Here is a 19,601-nt window from a genome sequence, read left to right as displayed (position 1 = left end):
TGCATTAGTAACAGACCTATGGAATTACTTACCATGACTACCAAGAAGGGAACACAGAATTTGGGATTGTGCCTTTTTCCTGTGTACATTCATTGGAACAAACAGTGAAGGAGCAGGGATGTGGCAAAAGCCTTCTTAGAGATCCAGCTGATGCAACCAAAAGGGTAATAAAAATATGTTAACAATAAAGTAAAAGCTCATACGTTTTCTGAAGGAAGAACAGTTTCAGTGATTTATGGAGTGACCTTTTTCTGAAAGAAGCTTGTATGTCTTCGTGAATAAGGCTGATTACAAGAGAGAAGATACTGGTAACATAATGTTCATAAATTCTGAGTGCTAAAGCTGCTATGGAAAATAAGTGGCTGGTTTACAGGATGCTCTTTGTCATTTTTTGGCGATTTTAGATGGCAATAAAGCTGTCATTCTGATTATTCACCTCCTTCTGTGGTGAAAGCAGGTTTTTTGAACAGGGAATATGTGAAGGAAAGAACAGTCTGACACAGTGGGAAGTGATGTGCAATAGCTGGAATTGCTACAGCCAGAAAATATCCTTTAATTCCAACCAGCCAGTTCTGACCCTGCCCTGTGGCATTTTGCACCCCTAATGCCAATTAAAACTAATGCAAACTGCTTTCCTAAACGTCAGTGTAAACTTTTGGGAGTTTCTCATTTGTTATGTCATCCCAGCCACCTCTCATCCAGTTCATTTGCTCCCAGACTTCAGCAAGGAGGAGGGGAGTCACTCAGCTGTTCCTCTCCAAACTCCTTCAGACTCCAAGCCCCATGTCTTGGTAGTCTAAACCTGGGGAGGCCCCTGAACTTCAGGCAGCTGCAGAACAATATCTCTTTTCACTTGGCTCCTCTACCTCTTCTTCCAGGTTAAAGGAGCACATCTGTAGATTTTACAAGCTGTGCACCTTCCAAAGGAACTGATTGTGGTGTGAACTGATCCAGAAGCATCTCCCAGAGAAACTCCACCTCTGAAAGGGTTGTGAACTTTCCCACCTCCACCCAGAGTCCTGTTACAACACTGTATGGGCCAAAATTCATGGGCACCATTCAGTGCTCAGCAAAGCATGAAGGAAAAGAGGGGCAGCAGAGTGATATTGGGAAAAGGTTCTTCTTCCAGAGGGTGGTGGGCACTGACCAGGCTCCCCAGGGCAGTGGGCACAGCCCCAAGGCTGCCAGAGCTCCAGGAGTGTTTGGAGAATGCTCTCAGGGACAGGGTGGGATTGCTGGGGTGTCCGTGCAGGGCCAGGAGTTGGACTCAATGATCCTGAAGGGTCCCTTCCAACTCAAGGTATTTTATTATGTAAGTTCTGTGGCACAAGCACTTGTGTCTGTGCTAACAATGGGACAAAAGTGGGAATGAGTTACAGACACCTTCCAGTCAGACACCTCTGAGAGGCTGAGCATGTTCATGGCCTTTGGACAGGGCAGGTGACAGCAGTGTCCCCATCCCCTGGGCCACGGCCATTGCTCCCACCCTGATCCACACAGGCAGTGTCAGGAGGTGGCCCGGCTGTTGCGGTTGCTGGGTGAGCTCAGTGGTGACACAGGTGTAACTCATGCTATGAGGGGGGGGCGTTGCTAAGGCGGTTTCTATGGGGAGGACCCGTTGCCAGGGTGGTTGCTATGGAAGGGCTGTTGCTAAGGCAGTTACTATGAGGAGGCCGTTGCTAGGGCGGTTGCTATGGGGGGCTATTGCTAAGGCGGTTGCTATGGGGGCCGTTGCTAGGGCCGTTGCTAAGGGGGGCCGTTGCTAGGGCGGTTGCTTGTGTTGTGACGCCGAGGGGTGTGGCCGGAAGCAGGAAGCGGGCGGACGCAGGACGCGAGCGGAAGCAGGAAGTGGGCGGCGGGGCGGTGGCGGCGCCATGGGGGCCGTGCTGGGGGTCTGCTCTCTCGCCAGCTGGGTGAGTGCGGGGGCTCCTCTTCCCCTCCAAAATCTCCCCTTTCCCACCTTAAACCTCCCCCCACATCTCGGAGCGGAGCCTCCGGCGGCGGCGTGGGGTCAGTGACCGCTCCGTCTCCCCCCACTCGGCCTGTGCCACAGTCCCGGTCCCTCCGGAGCCGGGACGGCTCCAGCCCCTCGGAACAGAGCGAGGTCCGGCTGGAGCGATCCAGGGGCTCGCCTGGCCGGGCCCGGCTGGGTCGGTGGCGGACGGGGCCCACCCAGTAGCAGCCAAGTCCGATAAAGTAGGTTATCTGTGAGTGTTCGCAGACACGGCAGTCAGAAACGCTGATTAGCGTTTATCTGTGCGGTCCAGGAGTGGGGTGTCTCTAATTGGAGCTCGGGTTTTCCTCTCGGCGTGCCTGAGCGCCCCGGTGTCAGCTGCCAGGGAATGCCCTTACTATTCCTGTCTCTGCCCTTCAGATTCCCTGTCTGTGCAGCGGTGCCTCGTGTTTACTGTGCCGATGTTGTCCCAACAGCAAGAATTCGACAGTGACACGGCTTATCTATGCCTTCCTCCTCCTCCTCAGCACTGTGCTTGCCTGCATCATGCTGGCACCGGGGATGGAGGAGCAGCTCAAAAAGGTATGGAGGGGAAAACCCCTTTTTGACTGTTTGAAAAGCCATTGTTTGTGCCAGTGACGATTGATTCTCTTTACTTGGAATGGGTGATGTGAGAGGCACAAACACCCAAGTGTCCTTGGTCCCTGAATTAAGAGGCTTCTAGCTGGAACAGCAAATTTAGTGAATGTTCCTTTTTTAGTACATGCCTGGTCTCTGAAACCTGACCCGACCTGAGGATGGTCAGCTGTTATCAGGGGCCTGATACTGTGGAATCTTAATCTTCCTGGATGAGAAGTGTTGACATGGGGAAAGACAGATGATAATGAGTCCTGAGCACAAGGTCTTTTGTTCCCAGATCTCCCAGAAGGCAGTTGGCTGAAGGCCTTGGCTGTTACAGGGCTTCAGGAAAGTAATTGGAAATGCAGCTGCAAACTCACAACTGAATGTGTTTTTACCCAGATACCTGGATTTTGTGATGAGGGGCTTCACACTCGGATCCCACACTTGGATGGGTTTGTGAGCTGCGATGTGTTTGTGGGGTACAGAGCTGTCTATCGTGTCAGCTTTGCCATGGCTGTGTTCTTCTTCCTCCTCTCCCTGCTCATGATAGAGGTGAAAACAAGTAACGACCCGAGAGCTGCGATACACAATGGGTATGTGTGTGAGCCAGCTGGCTGGGCTTCCAGCTTGCTTCCCTCTCCTGTTTCTTTTCTTTTCTGAACACAGTGGCAAATTGTTTTTTGACAGCCTTGAGTTTTTTGGACTGAACACAGAGTAGTGCTTTGGTCTCCCAAAAAGCTGTTTGTGTAAGATGCTCAGTGTACTGATGGAGTGTCCTGCTTTGAGGTGGGGTAACCAAAAAAGCAGCTCTGGGCACCCCTGTGTGTTTCCACAGAGATGTGAGATTGTAGCTGGTTTATCTCCATCCTTGTGCTGCCTCTGGCACTCATTGGGTTACTCAGTCTGACTCAGCCAGCAGAAATTGGTTTCTGATTTCCAGTTCACTAATTGTAGTGGGTTAGTTCTGGGCTAGACTGAATCATTATAGAGTCATTTAATTGGAAGAGGACCTTTGGAGAGCATGGAATGGTTTGTGTTGGAAGGGACCTTAAATGTCGTCTCATTCACAGACTATTCTGAGTTGGAAGGGACCCACAAGGATCATCAAATCCAACTCTAAAATCAGTGGCCCACACAGGGGATTGAACCCATGACCTTGGCATTATTATAACCAAATTTTAACCAAATGAGCTCAGGGTCAAGTTAAAACAGAGGGAGCTACTGGGTGAGCTATTCCAACCCCCTGGCATGGGCAGGGACACCTTGCACTAGACAAAGTTGCTCAGAGTCCCATCAAGCCTGGCCTTGAACACCTCCAGGGATGGGGATTCCACAGCCTCAGCCTCTCTGGTCAGCAGGATCATATGATCCAAATCCCTGGCTGGAGCAGGACCAAGCTGCTTGCAGATCATGGAGCACATGATCACTGTGTGCAGATTAGGACCAATGTTTATGACTTCTTCTTCTTTTAAAGGTTCTGGTTCTTCAAAATAGCTGCCATTGTGGCTATCATGGTTGGAGCATTTTACATCCCCGAAGGGCCTTTCACAAGAGGTACAGTTAATGTTCATCATGGGTTCTGACTAATAAACCTTTTCATACATTTACCAGACTAGTTGTGATACTGAAAATTCTCTTGCAGAAGATGCAGTTTCTGCCCAATTTCTTTAGAGTATCTTGGTTCATCCAGTATTTTGGTGACCAGATGAAGTTATGGCAATGAGCAATCTTTTCAAATGTGTATGTTTTGGGTATTAATTTTGTACTGTGACAGTCACTACTGGGCTTAGTCTTCTGACACTACTCAGGCTAGAGCCAGCTCAAAACACTGACAAGAGCTAAATACTTCCCTAGAGTCTGAAAAATCTGTGTGAGAAACTTTTTACTATCTTTTCACATCACAGGAACTTGAAAGGGTTGTTGACCCTTAAAGAAGTGTGGCAGGAAGGTATTTACTTACACAAATTTATCGTGTGTTACATGTTGCATTCATTCTGAAAACATGTTGGGCAAAACATTCCTATGCTCAGCTTGGCCAGCATCAGCTGCAGCCTTGCATAGCTGGGGCTCCCTGCACACTTTACAGGATGGAAGCCAGAGGGATTAACAGCATCTGCATTCCTAAACACAGTTTCAGATTTTTTAATTATTTGTCTGCAGTATAAACAGGAGCTTTTCATTTTTTAAACTGAGGTAACATGCAAATGTTGAAAACTAATCCCATTTTCCTTGCTCCCTTTTCTAGCTTGGTTTTGGATTGGTGTTTCTGGAGCTTTCTTCTTCATTCTTATCCAGTTGGTGCTTCTTGTGGACTTTGCTCACTCCTGGAATGAGAGCTGGGTTGAGAAAATGGATGAGGGGAATGCTAAATGTTGGTATGCAGGTAGGAATCTGAACCTGTAAAGGATTTGTTTCTGCTGGCCAGTACTCTGCAGAACATCTCTCACTTACCACTCCATGGTGTCCTCAAGTCACTGATGTAAACACATGGAGTTAAGAGATGCAGTGGTGCCTTTTTCTCATTAAATAAAATGCAGAATATTTTAGCCTTGTGGCCACCAGGTCTAACAGTGCTAATAAACCACCCTTGCCTGGTTTGCAGTGCAAGTGCAGAGCTCAGAGTCTGGTTCTCTTCCAAGCTAAACTTTGCCACTCCCCATGCTGTGGTTCCCAGGAGCTCAGTTGGGTCTGACAGTGGCTGCAGAGCCACACCAAGTGTGCCTTGGCACGTGCTCCCCAGCTGGCCACTAATTACAAAGTGCTAATTGTTGTGGTTCTTTGCACAGGGCTGAGAATGCTGCAACAGCATATTGTAGCTTCTTACAAAGAACAGAGTGGAAACGAAAATGGATGACCTCCTGCAGAGGAGGAGGAATTCAGGGCTGATAAATGCCCTTGAGAAGTGTGTAAAAAGCACTCTCACTTTGTTGCAGTGGCTTGACATCAGTTAAATTAATTAACCTGTTGCTGAAAAGCAAGTCTTATTCCCCTGATGGCAGCACTGGCTTCCCTCTGAGCTGCACTTAGTGAACCCAAGCAGAAATTTAGCCATACCATAATAAAAGTTCATTCTGCTAGTCTAGTTTTCTGACCCAGATTGCCAAGTGAGGAAGAGAAACTGTCTTATTGCAGTGGTAGCTGGACATTGAATCAGATTAGATGTGCTGGTAAATCTACATGTGTATTAAAACAGTTTTTCTCCTGCAGCTCTGCTGTCCTGTACCAGCTTGTTCTATGGCTTGTCCCTGGTTTTTGTGGTTCTCTTCTACATTTTCTACACGAAGCCTGATGACTGCACTGAGAACAAGTTCTTTATAAGCTTTAACATGATCCTGTGCATTGCTGTTTCCATTGTTTCTATCCTTCCAAAAGTTCAGGTATTATCTTTCTCTGATATTTTCTTCTGATATACAAAGCACAGAAGTGGGAAGGATGTAGTACCAATTCAGTCAGACATAAGAACTTTAAAATGTGGCTATCATAGCTATGCTAGCTAGGAACTTTAAAGAAAAATAACCTTGCTCTGAAACCAATGTACTACATAGTGACATATTTTCTGAAGAGAGGCTTTTTTTTAGCTAACATTGTTTTGGACTTTGGCATGTGAAGGACTACTGGCATGGTTGTAGTGGTGAAGGTTCTGTTAGAACAGAGAAACCTATTAGTGAGCAGCAAAATAAGCTGGAGATTTATTGGCTTAGTCCTGTGGCTTTGAAATTATGACTGAGCTTGTTTAATATGAGACAACACTTGCATGTTACTTGATTCTGAACTGGTATTGCTCCAGTCACATGCTAGATTCATATCTGCAATTGTTTAAAAAGTTGGGATTCGCTCAGTAAGGATCCATATCTGAGTCTCGAGCACAGAAAAACTGGAACTGGTTTGCTTATTCCTTCCATATTTGAGTTGCTTGCTGCATAAATTACATGACTAAGGAGTTTCTTCCAGTCTTTTGAGCATGGAACAAAGCCCAGTGCATTTCTAAAACAAAGCTTTCCATGCTACTAATTGCTGATTTTGTGGCAGTGGGTTAAAACTATCCAACTCCAGGTAAAATCTGCCCTTTTGACCTTGGCTTGCTCTTCTGTCTTGGAACAGGAACATCAGCCCCGCTCTGGGCTCCTCCAGTCCTCTGTCATCACACTCTACACCATGTACCTCACCTGGGCAGCCATGTCCAACGAGCCTGGTAAGCAACACCCTGTCTCAAGGCATGTGTTGGTGTGAAAGCAGAAGCTGCTGATGATCATTACAGATCACTGTGTGGGGATTGCTGATCTGTCTAGATAAAATTCAGTGAGGCTGGAAAGCTGACTTTACTGAAACCATCAGACTGCCTTTTTGTAGAACTAAACTGGGGTATTTTTTGAGGAAAATAAACAAAGTAGTGTTACAGCACTTTGGTTTTATATATTTATTTATTACACCCTTGCCAAGCTCTCAGGAAGGAGAAATATTCCAGGTCATTTTTGCCTCTGGAGAATCGAAGAGATCAGCAGTGAAAGGGAATATAACTGAAGGGAAGTTCTGGCCAGGTGGGGGTTGGTCTCTTCTCCCAGGCACTCAGCAATAGGACAAGGGGGCACGATGGGCTCAAGCTCTGCCAGGGGAAATTTAAGTTGGAGATCAGAAAAAAATTCTTTCCAGAGAGAGTGCTCAGGCATTGGAATGGTCTGCCCAGACAGGTGGTGGATTCACCATCCCTGGAGGTTTTTAGACTGAGATTGGCCGTGGCACTGAGTGCCATGATCTGGTAAAGGGACTGGAGTTGGACCAAGGGTTGGACTTGATGATCTCAGAGGTCTTTTCCAACTCAATTGATTCTATGATTCTATGAATGAAAAGTTGCAAACTTACTTGTAATTTTTTCTTACTTTAATGCTGGCAAAGCTCATTTCTTTAATCTGCTTTGAAATCCCTTTCAGAAAGAAACTGTAACCCAAGTTTGCTGAACATCATTACCCAGATAGCAGCTCCCACAGCTGTTCCAGCCAATGTCACTGTCCCACTGGCCACTCCAGCTCCGCCCAAGTCCCTGCAGTGGTGGGATGCCCAGAGTGTTGTTGGATTGGTTATCTTTGTCCTTTGCCTCTTGTATTCCAGGTAGGATCTGCACTGCTACCCAGTGATAAAAATTTGGTATTTGTCTGCATCTTTTGTTTGAGTCTGGATCTAGAGCAAAATGCCTTTATTCACATCCAGTTGCAGTCTCAGGTTTATAAACCCGTGTTCTGCTTTGTGGATGAGAACAGGCTTCAGCAACACGAATCCAGATAACAGAACGTGTTACAAGATGATTGGAGAGATGGAGCACCATTCATACATGAAAAGGCTGGGAAAATTGGGATTGTTCAGCCTAGAAAAGAGACAGCTTAGGAGTGACCTAATTGCAGCCTTCCAGTACCTGAGGAGAGCTACAAGAAAGATGGAGAGACTATTTACAAGGATATGTAGTGACAGGACAAGGGGGAAAGGCTTTAAACTGAGAGTAGGTTTGGATTATATATTAAGAAGAAATTCTTCGCTGTGAGGGCGGTAAGGCAGTGGAACACAGGTTGTCCAGAGAAGCTGTGGATGCCCCATCTCTGCAAGTGTTCAAGGCCAGGGTGGATAGAGCTCTGTGCAGCCTGGTCTAGTGAAAGGTATCCCTGCCCACATCAGAGGTGTTGGAGCTAGATCTTCAAGGTTTCAATCCAAGCCATTCTATGATCTGGACTAGGAATGCTGTTTACTTAGATTAACAAAAACTTGGATGAAAACAGTTCCCTTTAAGGAGTTCCCTTATGTTTCCAGATTTTTAAAAATGCTCTTTGCTAGTCACAGATGTTCAGTGTGGTCTGTTGCTCACTTTATTAGCAAACAGCCAACTGTAAAAGGAGTTTTTAACCATGTCTCTCTTTGGGTTGCACTGCAGCATCCGCTCCTCAAGTAACAGCCAGGTGAACAAGCTGACGCTGTCTGGGAGCGACACGGCCATTCTGGAGGAGACTCTGGGGACGGGCAGTGCGGCTGCCGAGGAGGGGGAAGTGCGCCGTGTCACAGATAATGAGAAGGATGGGGTTCAGTACAGCTACACCTTCTTCCACTTCATGCTCTTTCTTGCCTCTCTTTACATCATGATGACGCTCACAAACTGGTACAGGTAAGAGCAAGATGGAAAGTGATTGCATGTACTGGCCAGTGTTTCCAGGGGGGAGGCTCCTGCCCTGCAGGCTAATCTTGCCAGGGTTGTTGAAGTGGTCCCTGTTCCAGCTGCATTAGTTGTGCCTTCTCAATTTTGTGTTACTGAATTAAGATGGAAAAGGCACAGTCAGCAGCTATGGTCCTCGGGGACTGCAAGGGCACAAAGTGTGGCTCCTGTCCTTCATATGAGCCAGTAACAGGAAGGATACACATGAAACTGGCTTCAGGTGGCCTCCAGGGAAGTTTGTCCTGTGGCCAGTCTGATGTTGCTGGCTCTTCACCCTGGGAAAGATGTGCAGGAACAGCCATATGCACTGTGTATCAGAGATGGGATTTCCTGTGTCTGCTGGAAACACTTGGACATACCCTCTCCTGATGCAGCAGCTCGTAACCACTTTTCCCAGGACTGGCACAACGAAAGGCCTGTGAAGGAGCCACAGGAAATTTCTGGTTTAGTTGTCTCCCTGTGTTCTTAAAAAGGCTTTTGCACTGCAGTGTCCTACATGATCGCCCTAACTTCAGATCTATGATGCAGCAAGGAACAGTGGAAGGTGCTTTCTCTATCTACTAATTGATTTCTTTACTTTTTTAGCCCTGATGCAGATTTCAAAACAATGACAAGCAAGTGGCCAGCCGTGTGGGTGAAGATGACCTCCAGCTGGCTTTGTCTGCTTCTCTATCTTTGGACCTTAGTGGCTCCTCTTGTTCTTACTAATAGAGACTTCAGTTAAGTTGCTGCACCTGTCTGAGCTTACAAAAGTGGGGAACTCTTTTGCTGGAAGCCAAAATGTTCATTTATTGCTTTAGTTACTGTTTCTTATGTTGATATTAACATGCAATTGGATAGAAAGTTATATATTGCATGCCTGATGCAGCATCAAAATTATCATCAGTTATCTTTCTATTTTAACCTTCATTGGGGTTACCTTATTACTGTTTTTTTAAAATTCACTACAGTTGTGCTATGAAAGCACAAAAGAAATTATCTGTTCTGTCCAATAATCACAATCTTCTATTGAATAGAAGTAACACTTAGCTAAATATGAAGTAATATATTTTAAAGAACAGTTATATTCAGCATAATGCACTAGTATGCTAATGCTTCAGTTTTTGGAAGTGTAAGCCATGCTGCTTGATTTCTGCATTCCACTGCAAAAGTTTATTTAAAGGAAAACTTTATTTAAATTACTTAACTTTTTGTTGTGGTAAAAAAGCCCTTTATTCCTCACTGAAAGAACAGAACTCTGAAGTTGAAAAACTGCTTAACTCTAATTCTTTTTAAGAAGAGACTTGCCCTTTCTAAGGGGCAACTTCTATTGGTAACTTCTTTTTTAGTATGTTTGTCAAATAGAGTGGTTAAGTGTATCAGTAGGTCAATCAACATTATGATTAGGTTGGAAAAATAGAACTTGTTGATTAATTTCACTTGTCTGATAGGCTTATAAAAATATTGAACACGAAATTATTATTATTGGCACTAAGGCATTTGCACTGTAAACTCATTTGAATAAAGCAGACTAACTACTGAAACTGGCCCAGCTCTGTTGAATTACTAAGCAGCAGTTAATTCTCCAGTGGAAAACACCACATACACTGATCAGCTGCTGCAGTGTCCAGTTGGATGTGACTGGGTGTTTTCTCCATGCAGCAAAGAGTGAGTTGTAATATATTTCTTTTGGAACAAACAGCATCTTCCATGTAATTCTCTGAAGGTCAAATCCCATTCCTCGAATTGCTCAGCTACAGTTGTTCAACTAAACTTTAGTTCTGCAGTAGAAAGCAGCATCTCCCCCTGATTCAGTGATGTGGTGATTGTACTCAGTTGCAGGTGTGTGTTCAGTGTGAAACCTGTGCATTGCTACTGACTTGTACAGCAAAATACCCCAACATGACACAAGGCAAACATTGAAAATATCAAATTAGCAGCTGTTACAATGTGTTTAATTACCCAGTCATGCATCATAAAATTACACATTTTTGACAACCTCATTTTATAAAATGCAATATAAAAATAAATTTTGTCAAAATAAGATGTACACTTAACTACCCAACACCTCTAGGCCCGCATACAACAGAAGGCAAAATTATTAGTTTGAGTAACACTGTGATTTCACTCATGCCAAAATGAGATTTAACAAAAACAAAACCTAAGCCAGCTCCTGAAAATACCCTTTTGCAAGAGTATAACTTCAAGTACTTTTATGTACAGTTTGCAGCTACCTTTTGTCCCCCTGATGCCAATGCAGTTCAAGTATCTTTCCTTACTGTGTGTTGGATTTGGCAGGGATGGTTTATGTACTGGGAAAGGCAAAAAACCTCTGGAAACAAAATTATTTCAAGTGGGGAAAAAAGAACGGGTTTGGTTTAGAAAAGAACCAAACCAACAAAAACCCCAGGCAAAAAACAGCCCCAGCCTCCTCTAAGCTTTTCCCAGTTATTCTCTTAACCTGCATTTAAGGAGATGCTATATTTGAAACACAAGTGTTCATTTTCCAAATGCTGACAAGAGGAATTCTGGAAACAAATGGATTTCTTTGCTAGTAGGGGCTAAAGCTCGAGGACTGTTCTCAGCTCCAGAGCCAGGTGCACACAACACAGAGCTGTGCTTTCTGTAAGACATGCCAAGCCCTGGTAAGATAGTTAAGGGTTAGAAACAGCTCAGTGAAGTTGCAACTCTTATTTGAGTTCTAAAGCCAAGAAAGAGCAAATCAGAAATAACAGATGCTCAATAAAGGTAAGCCTGGCTTAGTTCAAGCATCGTGACATCAACTGCCCAGCAGCCAGCTTTAAGAAAATGAAGTTCTGGAGGCACAAGACTGGCAATTTTCAGCACTGGTAATTGTGGTGGTTTAACTCCAGCCAGCGACTAAGGACTACAGAGCTGCTCACTCACACAGCACCATGCTGGCTCCTGCAAGAAAATAACTACCCCAGCCAAACCCAGCATAATCATGTAGCCTTATCTATTATGTTTAAATCATATTATTTATTCTTAGTTTCTCTGTGAGCAGAGGAAAAAAGAGGGTGAGGTGGATCTAGGCTGACCTTATTTAAGGCATGTAGGAGAATACAAGAGCTTGGAAAAGGGTGTGGGTTTTGTAGAGCTTCCTCAGCGTTCTGCTGAACAGCACTAGATTTGTTTCTTTTTGAAGGACACTAAATTGAATTTTGACTTTTCCAACTCCCTCTCTAAGTTACATATGGAGATCAAAGCAGCTGTTCTTACAGTTAACTGCCAAAATACTACCAGTTCCAACCCTGCAGCAGGATTAAGGAAAGACTACCAGTCAGGCCTCCATCTCTAGGAAATAGGTCCATCCTTTATTGTTTTTAGTTGTACTCTGTGACTGGAATTAAGAGGCACTACAACAACAGAAACACCACTCTCTCTGTTCTGGCAGTTCAGCAGCATGGGCAGCCACCGACCTGTCCTAAGGCCTGGTGCTGTGTGTTATTGCCTTGCTAGGTGGCAAAAAACTGAATTAACCTCTGCGAAAAACACAGCACATTCTGTCACAAAGGAAGTAGCTGGCAGTACTCTTGTACCTTATTTTAAGGAGATGAAAATGGTAGGTGGTATTTTTCCCCCTCATACTAAAGGTAATAGCTATCGAAAAGGAGTTACAATTGACTTGTAAGAAAAATGAGATACTTCTACTGAGGAAAATGAATGTCTTCCCACCTAGAATCTAAAACTGTTCATGTGATGAGTTCTCTGCTTCTGCAAGTTCTGAACTGCCACCCAGAAAAAAAAAAGCTTCACGGTTTTACCCTTTTTCAAGACTCAGTCTCTTTCTATAATGCCTCAATGACCAGGTATGGCATTTGCTCCTCATTTCAGGATGAGATCTGCTGCCAGGTCAGGAAGTTGTTACAGTGGTAGAGTTGTCTCTTTTTGGCAAAGCAATCATGCTGTAAGGGGACTGAGAGGAAGAAAGACACTCAAAACAGAGTTTGGCACTTTGAAAAATGAATGTCTGAGATCCTCACGATGCTTTAGGTTTATATTTACAGAAACATAACTGGTGCCTATAATCACATTTGGCACTAAATCAAGATTTCATCCAGAGAAAAGTGCTCTAGAGGTAATTCCCCAATTAGAAGAGAGATTCTTTTCCACCAAATAGTAAAATATTTCACCTTGGAGTAACAGGGTGTGCTTTCCTGGTCCTAGTGAGGTTCCCATCTCCACACCATTATAGTACAGAAAAACATGTGCAAAGAGTGTGCTGAGAGTTAAGTTCTAATTCAAGACCTTTAAACAAAATGAACGTGGGGATTGGGAACAGCTTATTTAGACATTGGTATCTTACCCTGGTTTGACATTGGAGTCTTAGTTCTGTCTTTAGACAAAGACCTAGAAGCACAGGCATACAAGCTATGAGTAAATATCACACAGATGATTCAAGTCTAACTTCATACAGAAACATGACAATCAAAGACAAATGAGGTTAACAAAGTTTTAAAAAAAGTTGTAACATTTCACAGAAAAGCCAACAAGCACAGTGAACAAAATGCTACAATATCAGGAAATTCAGGAATGTGCTTTTAAAAAGCCTGTCTGCATTTGGTTTCACAGACTTAAACTGAAATTTAGCCCAAAGTAACAAGCTAAAGCAGCACCTTGCTGTCTTACATGAAGTATTGCCTTCTATACATCACGTGCCAACTGCTACAAAGCCTCCTCACGCATTCTGGGTATGAGGTACCCAATTCCTCATCACAACCAGAAAAGAACTGACCATGTGAGAAGGTGCCTGACACAGCTTTTTCTTATTTGGCCCTGAACCTCATTATTTGAAGCTGTTGTCTAATCAAAAGTATGTGATCTGAAAAACTTCTGTTTCTGAAAATGAAGATTGCACCTGTTGTATAAACCTTGCTACAGATGTCGTAGTTAATCCTCAGTCACATCTTCCTACTGTGAGGAAGTTTTAGAAATGTTCTCCATATGGGCATTCATGAATAAGTTTTTTTCTGTATTGAGACTAATAGTCACTGAACTATTTCAGAAATGCCAACTCACAATCTGAACCACGTGACAGAGGTCAGGCCAAGTTAAGACTTTGATGGTTTTATGCAATCTTGACTACAGAACTATATTTTGCAGGGTTCAAAAGCCATCATCTTTTCTGGGATTACTGGTGTTGGCAGAAGGGAAAGGGAACAGGTGATCACAAAGCTAGTAAATCATCAAAGTCACTTTTCACCTGTGTGGGGAGGGGATAATATCAAGCTTATGATCCTGCAATATTTTTTCCCTTTATCATTAGAAAGGATAGGCCATTTGCATCATTCACACAGAGCTTGACGAGCCTCAAGTCTTCTACATAACTTGTGCTCTTTGCTTTTATTCTCCCCGAACTCTGCCCTGCCCCCATTGTGCCCTCTCCAGCTTCCTTTGGTTCTACAGTGTAAAGTGCCTCAGCAGTCTGTCCCTAAACTGCAGGTTTAGGAGTAAGGCAGAGTTCACAACATCACCTATTGGAGCAGATCTTAACTGCTGGAAAACCCCCCTCCACTGGTTTGTCAGTAACAGTAATAGAGCTGAGGTTTCATGCCTCGCAGAGAATCATCACACTGCTTTTCCTCAGCATCCCCACTCACAAGCATGTCATGGGGGGAGCTGTCACACGGGAGAACCAGCTGGGAGAAGTCATGCTGGAAGTCCTCTTCAGAGGCCAGCAGTAGCTCATTCCATGCAGAGATGTCCAGCTTCCCTGCACTACCACCATACTCTTCAGGAAGGATCACTGGAGGAATATTTTGATGAAGGGAATTCAGATCACAGCCATGAAGAAAAAACTGCAGAAGAAATCAAAAGAGCTTTAGAAATGCACATCAAACACTTTGCAGCAAATTGCTGAAACAGTCAGCTAACAAGCTTATTTTGAGTTAAAAAGCAAATTTTAGGGGTGACGTCTTTATGGGCAAGTGGCAGCACACAACAGTGGGCAGGTGTAGTCAGACACATCAGTGAGAGGAGTCTTGAGACAATTCACATCTAGTGCAGATTAACTCCCAGCAACAGAGACAACATTTGCCTATGCTGAGGTTCCAAATTCACCTCATCCCAAAATGCGTTCATGAGACTGAAAGTACTTATCCTTGTGGAAAAAACCATCATTCTTGGTAACTACATCCAGTCCTGTGGAGAGGACACTTGTGCCATGCAGGACACTTGTGTAAGGGAAAAGAGCAAGGAAGGGGCAACACAGGTTTCCTGTGACACCACCTCATAAACAGAGTGCTACTGGACCAAATATTCCAACCACATGGATTGAACTAATGTCCTGAATACAGAGCACATGTACTAAAGTTCCATATTAATATTATGCCAATGTTAAGCTGCTCAAAGTTTCTTTCACAGAGAATTTTCCCAACAGCATATTTTCCAAAATTAAAGCAGAAAGGACCAGTCAGATCAAGTAAATGGCACCAACATTTTTCTAGTTATCAAGTTTTACAACACGTTTTTTTTTCAGAATGGCCAAGCAAGGAATTTAAAAACATTAATATCAATGTTAAAATCACATAAATCCTTACCCGGTTTGCTATTTTTTCCTTCAGAAAAGGCTTGATGATTGCAAAAATGCCTTTGAATATACGAGGCTCATTTATTATGTTAACAGCCTTTATTCGAATGGGGAATCCATCCTGAAGGATAAAGAAGATTTTTATAATTCAGTTTAAAAAACATTTGCCATCTTACTCTTTTCAAAATCTCCTCAGACTGCCTGCACAACCCACTGACTACCAAACTTTAATCTAAGGTACCAACAAAAACCAATACAGCAACAGAAATGCAACGTGTTATAGGGAACAGTTTTAGGAAAAGATCTGTGAGTATAAAAACAAAGTCAAGAGACAAGAAAACTCTGCCTCAATAAATACATTGCAGTATATCTTCATTTCTTATGTTGATCTTCATCTCCCTTGACAAAAACACTTGGATAATCCCTGCCCTTTGAGTATTCCCAGTCCTGACAAGGATGTAGTCACAATGTGATGTCTCCAGCTCCTGAGGAGTGCACCACACTCAGCACCAGAGCAGACTGCTTCTAACAGTGTGTCCAGCTACAAGATTTGGTGCCCAAGAGACCCTAAATGTGCTTTGATATAAAGAAGGAATCCGATATTGCTATTTTTCTGCCATTCCAACTATTCTATCACAGTATCTCGCAACAGACAAATAGGCTCTGCTGCCAGCAGGGCACACAGTTTAAAACAACAGTTAATTACAGGATTGCTGCTGGAGAAATTTATTTGCAGAAATATTGTTCAAAGGCAAAAGCTCATGATCAGCAATTAAGGTGAAGCTTCCTTCCCTTATAACTAGTTCTACATATACAAAGCAAGCAGTCAATGCCTGGAGTGAAAAAGCAGATAACATGCACTGCTGGAGTATTTTTCTCCATGGGAAGGTCAGGGAATTAGCTCACCTCTGTAAGAGCTGCAGCTCTGCAAGGTGGGTGCAACACCTTTATATACCACCATACCTTTACATCCTTACCCCAGTTCAGCTGTTGTTTTGTGAACAGCTTCCACTAGTAATAGTCATCACTTTATTTGTATAAATTAAATATGGGCTTATAGTAAAATGATACATTTAGATCATAATTTAAAAGACTGAGTTAAAGGCATTCCTAAACTCACTAGTCTCATGCCTGTAAACTCCCCTGATTCACCTTATCCTTCCTTATCTCCCCACAGATACAACTAAGAACACAACCAGCTCAGGCTAGAACAAAAGTAACGAGGGAATTAATCCATTCAAGTTTTCTCATCTCGCTCCTCCAGTGAAATCATCAGACCATCCTGCCACTTTGGCCAGGTTACTCCTCACTCCTTCCACCTTCTTATTTTGTCCAACTCCACTGTGTTTACACTTGCTCTCCACCATTTTTCTTCCAGACATCTGGGTGGAGATGCTTTAATTACTGTCTCTGTTCTGTCCCTAGGCTGAGAAGCCTCTCTGCCTTCAGGACATGGATGGAAATCCTCCTCAAACCACATCCATTCAAAAGTCCTCTCTGCCAAATTTTTGCAGCAGCAGCACTTGAACTGGAACCTGCACTTGCCCAGCTGTTGGGAGCATCTCAACCAACAGCAACCATTTAAATAACAAGCCATTTCCTGATTGTCTCCTCTCTAACTGTAATTCTCTGCTCTCTCTCTTCCTTACCACCATCTAGCATAACTGCTTTTTTCTGTTCCAACTCAAAATTTGCACTTCTAATGCAAATTTAATTTAAGTGATGCAAAAATAAAAAAAAAAGGGCAAGTAAGGTAAATTGGCTCTAAGGATGTGAGAAACTGGTTGGGCAGAGGCGTGTTTGACTCTGCTGGTAATGGCCAAGATGACACAGAAGCAGTTATTTACAAAGCACAAGCTTATTTTCCCACCAGTTCAGGTCTTACCTGAAGAATTCCAATCACTTTTTTGGCTACAAAAGGACCAAAATGAGACGCCTTAGATAAGCTGACTCCTTTGTAGTCTGCCAGGATTACAATTCCATTCACCTGGGTCTCTTCGGACTGAATGAGTTTTTCTAACGTTAAGTATATGGCACGAATGTTCTCAGTAATCGGGTAATTACTGGGTGTCCATCTGTCTGAGGTTACAAGACATGGATGGTAAGTTGGAGAGTAAATATAAGCTAACAAAAAACATTCCAAAAACTGAGTTTCTCTTTTCCTGGACTCTTAAAAATTAGTCTAATAGCCACAGTCCTAGTTCAGAGCAGCCTTTCTTAAGCAAGAGGTAAATGGCAACTCATGTTTACTTCAAGGAGGAAAGGCAATGGTTTTAAGAACCCCGTTCTCCACCCAGCACAGCTCATTAGCAGTTTCAGCTCAGAAAGAAAGCAGGTAAATGGAAAAGAGGAGAATGAAGACAAATTTATAGCATGCCTGGCAGCACCAAAAACACATGGAAGACTGATTATTAACATGAGAGTCAGAGCCACAGACTCCTCTCTTTGCTTATTGTCAAAGCAAATTACAAGCTTCTGAGTGTAAGCCAGCAGCCCTGCTTCAATTTGAGTTACTACGTATGAATTTTCCTTGAATTGTCTACTATTTCATTGACCCACCTCTCTGCATTTTCATTCTGACATGACTGCAGTTACTGCTGACACAGGAAAAGGAACTGGAATAATGCTGGCTAATGACCAGCATGTCCCTTCACAGGTCAGCTTTTCAAATCTCAGAGAAAACTACTCACACACTCTGTACAAGTCACCACTGTCCAAGAGAGCAGGGAACAGGGTTTTTTGTCCCAGACACATCTCGAGGATGGAGAACAAAGACATTCAGGCATTTGGTACCTGGGCGGATGCAGACGACGTGACGTCCCTCCGGGTCCCGATGAGGCAGCACAGTGACAAAGCCTGACTCCAGGACAGGCTTTATTGCAGACGGCTTCAAGTTATTGAACACCTCGGGCCAGGTCCTCCTGCAGGTGTGGTAGTTCACCAGAAGCTGAAGCGCTCGATCGTAATCGAATTTCCTTGCTCTGAGGAATCTTAGCAAAAAAGCATCGTCCAGGCACGTCCCCAGGGAAGGATAGTCTTTGCACACCATATCTCGGAGCGCCTGCACATCACGGAGCCTCCATTCAGGCTTCTCTTGGAGCTCTTCCCGAGCTTTGGTAACGAGATCAGGAGACAGTGAACAAACATACTTTGGCCGATCTGGCAAGAGCTCGTTGTCTGATGGAGACCCTGCTGATGGACTTGTCCTGGTGCAATCGCTGTCTCCGGACATAATGCAGCAGGAATCTGTCAAAAACCAAGTGCTGCACATGACAAACAATCCCATAGACTAACAACCACACTGATTATTTACATGTTTATTATGTTCTGTATGTCTGTTTTGCAGCTAAGGACACTGCCTTTCCATGAACCAGTGCTACAGCCAGATGCACAGTTCAGACGTTTTAATTACCTTACCAGGATTAGAAAGTGCATGTTTCCCTAATCTCTTTATCCTGCCTAGCAGGTAGAAAACTACCTTGGGTGAGACCCAACCAAATAAGCAAATGGAATTTAAAATACAAAACTACTCAGGTTCATTGCAAAAATACAGAATTTGATTTGCCTTAATGTTTATTTCCTTTATCCAACTGGAAACTAAAGCAAAGCAAACACATCCCAGTTAGGCAGCATTCTCACATTTGGTCAAGTTACTCCCTCTTCTGAGAAGGTTTCCCAGCTGAGCCCAGACATTCATTAACTTCTCCTGCAAACACAGGCACTGATCAGCATCTCTGCCCACCTGAATGTTTTGAGTAATTAGGGAGGATCTGGTTAGGAAAACTGCAGACTCTTATGCCAGCACTGCATGGGTATTAAGGTTGGCTTCATCTAGCCTTCAGTACGATGCCAGTTTTCTGAACTGGGGACTGCATTTCTAAATTCACTCACAGGTGGATAGAGAAAAATGAAAAAGTTGCAAGCCTGACATGATTCCTGGAGCTGGACGGGGGCGGGGGGGTGGAAGCCTTTATTTTGCTGAGCTATTCCTACTCAACCCCTCACAGTGCTACTGGCTGTCCCAGGGAAAATCCTGTTCCACATCACCTCCTGCAGTGCCAGAGTCCCGGCTCAACCTGCCCGGGCTGCTCGGGGCGGTGCCGGTGCCGGGATGGGCTCAGCTCGGGATGGGCACGACCCGGCCCCGTCCCTGCCCCGAGCATCCCGCCCGCGCACAGGGGCGAGGATGGTCCAGCACTGCCCACACTCCCCGGTACAGCCCTGGCTTATCCTCGGCTCCCCCCGTACCGCAGATTCCGCAGCTCCCGCAGCAGCGCCGCGTCCCGGCCTCGCCGCCCCGGAAC

General features: G+C 44.2%; 2 protein-coding genes across 2 annotated transcripts; one reads left to right on the top strand and one right to left on the bottom strand.

The window, feature by feature from the left end:
• The first annotated feature begins 1,810 nt into the window (after window positions 1-1,810).
• On the top strand, window positions 1,811-10,291 carry SERINC3 (serine incorporator 3). The gene is made up of 10 exons (XM_071572966.1): window positions 1,811-1,913; window positions 2,375-2,536; window positions 2,975-3,168; window positions 4,050-4,129; window positions 4,821-4,958; window positions 5,783-5,952; window positions 6,677-6,767; window positions 7,504-7,681; window positions 8,493-8,720; window positions 9,354-10,291. Exons 1-10 carry the CDS (start codon window positions 1,875-1,877, stop codon window positions 9,490-9,492), a joined length of 1,419 nt encoding a protein of 472 aa, XP_071429067.1. The 5' UTR covers window positions 1,811-1,874; the 3' UTR covers window positions 9,493-10,291.
• Window positions 10,292-10,666: 375 nt separating this feature from the next.
• Window positions 10,667-19,601, bottom strand: TTPAL (alpha tocopherol transfer protein like). The gene is made up of 5 exons (XM_071573091.1): window positions 19,546-19,601; window positions 18,091-18,543; window positions 17,183-17,376; window positions 15,308-15,418; window positions 10,667-14,566 (listed from the first exon to the last, which is right to left on the bottom strand). The coding sequence occupies exons 2-5, from the start codon at window positions 18,527-18,529 to the stop codon at window positions 14,291-14,293; spliced, it is 1,020 nt and encodes a 339-aa protein (XP_071429192.1). The 5' UTR covers window positions 18,530-18,543; window positions 19,546-19,601; the 3' UTR covers window positions 10,667-14,290.

The sequence above is a fragment of the Pithys albifrons genome, chromosome 18 (assembly GCF_047495875.1).
Source record: "Pithys albifrons albifrons isolate INPA30051 chromosome 18, PitAlb_v1, whole genome shotgun sequence".
NCBI lineage: Eukaryota > Metazoa > Chordata > Aves > Passeriformes > Thamnophilidae > Pithys > Pithys albifrons.
The sequence above is the reverse complement of the archived record's forward strand: the minus strand, read 5'-3'. Positions and strand labels throughout refer to the sequence as shown.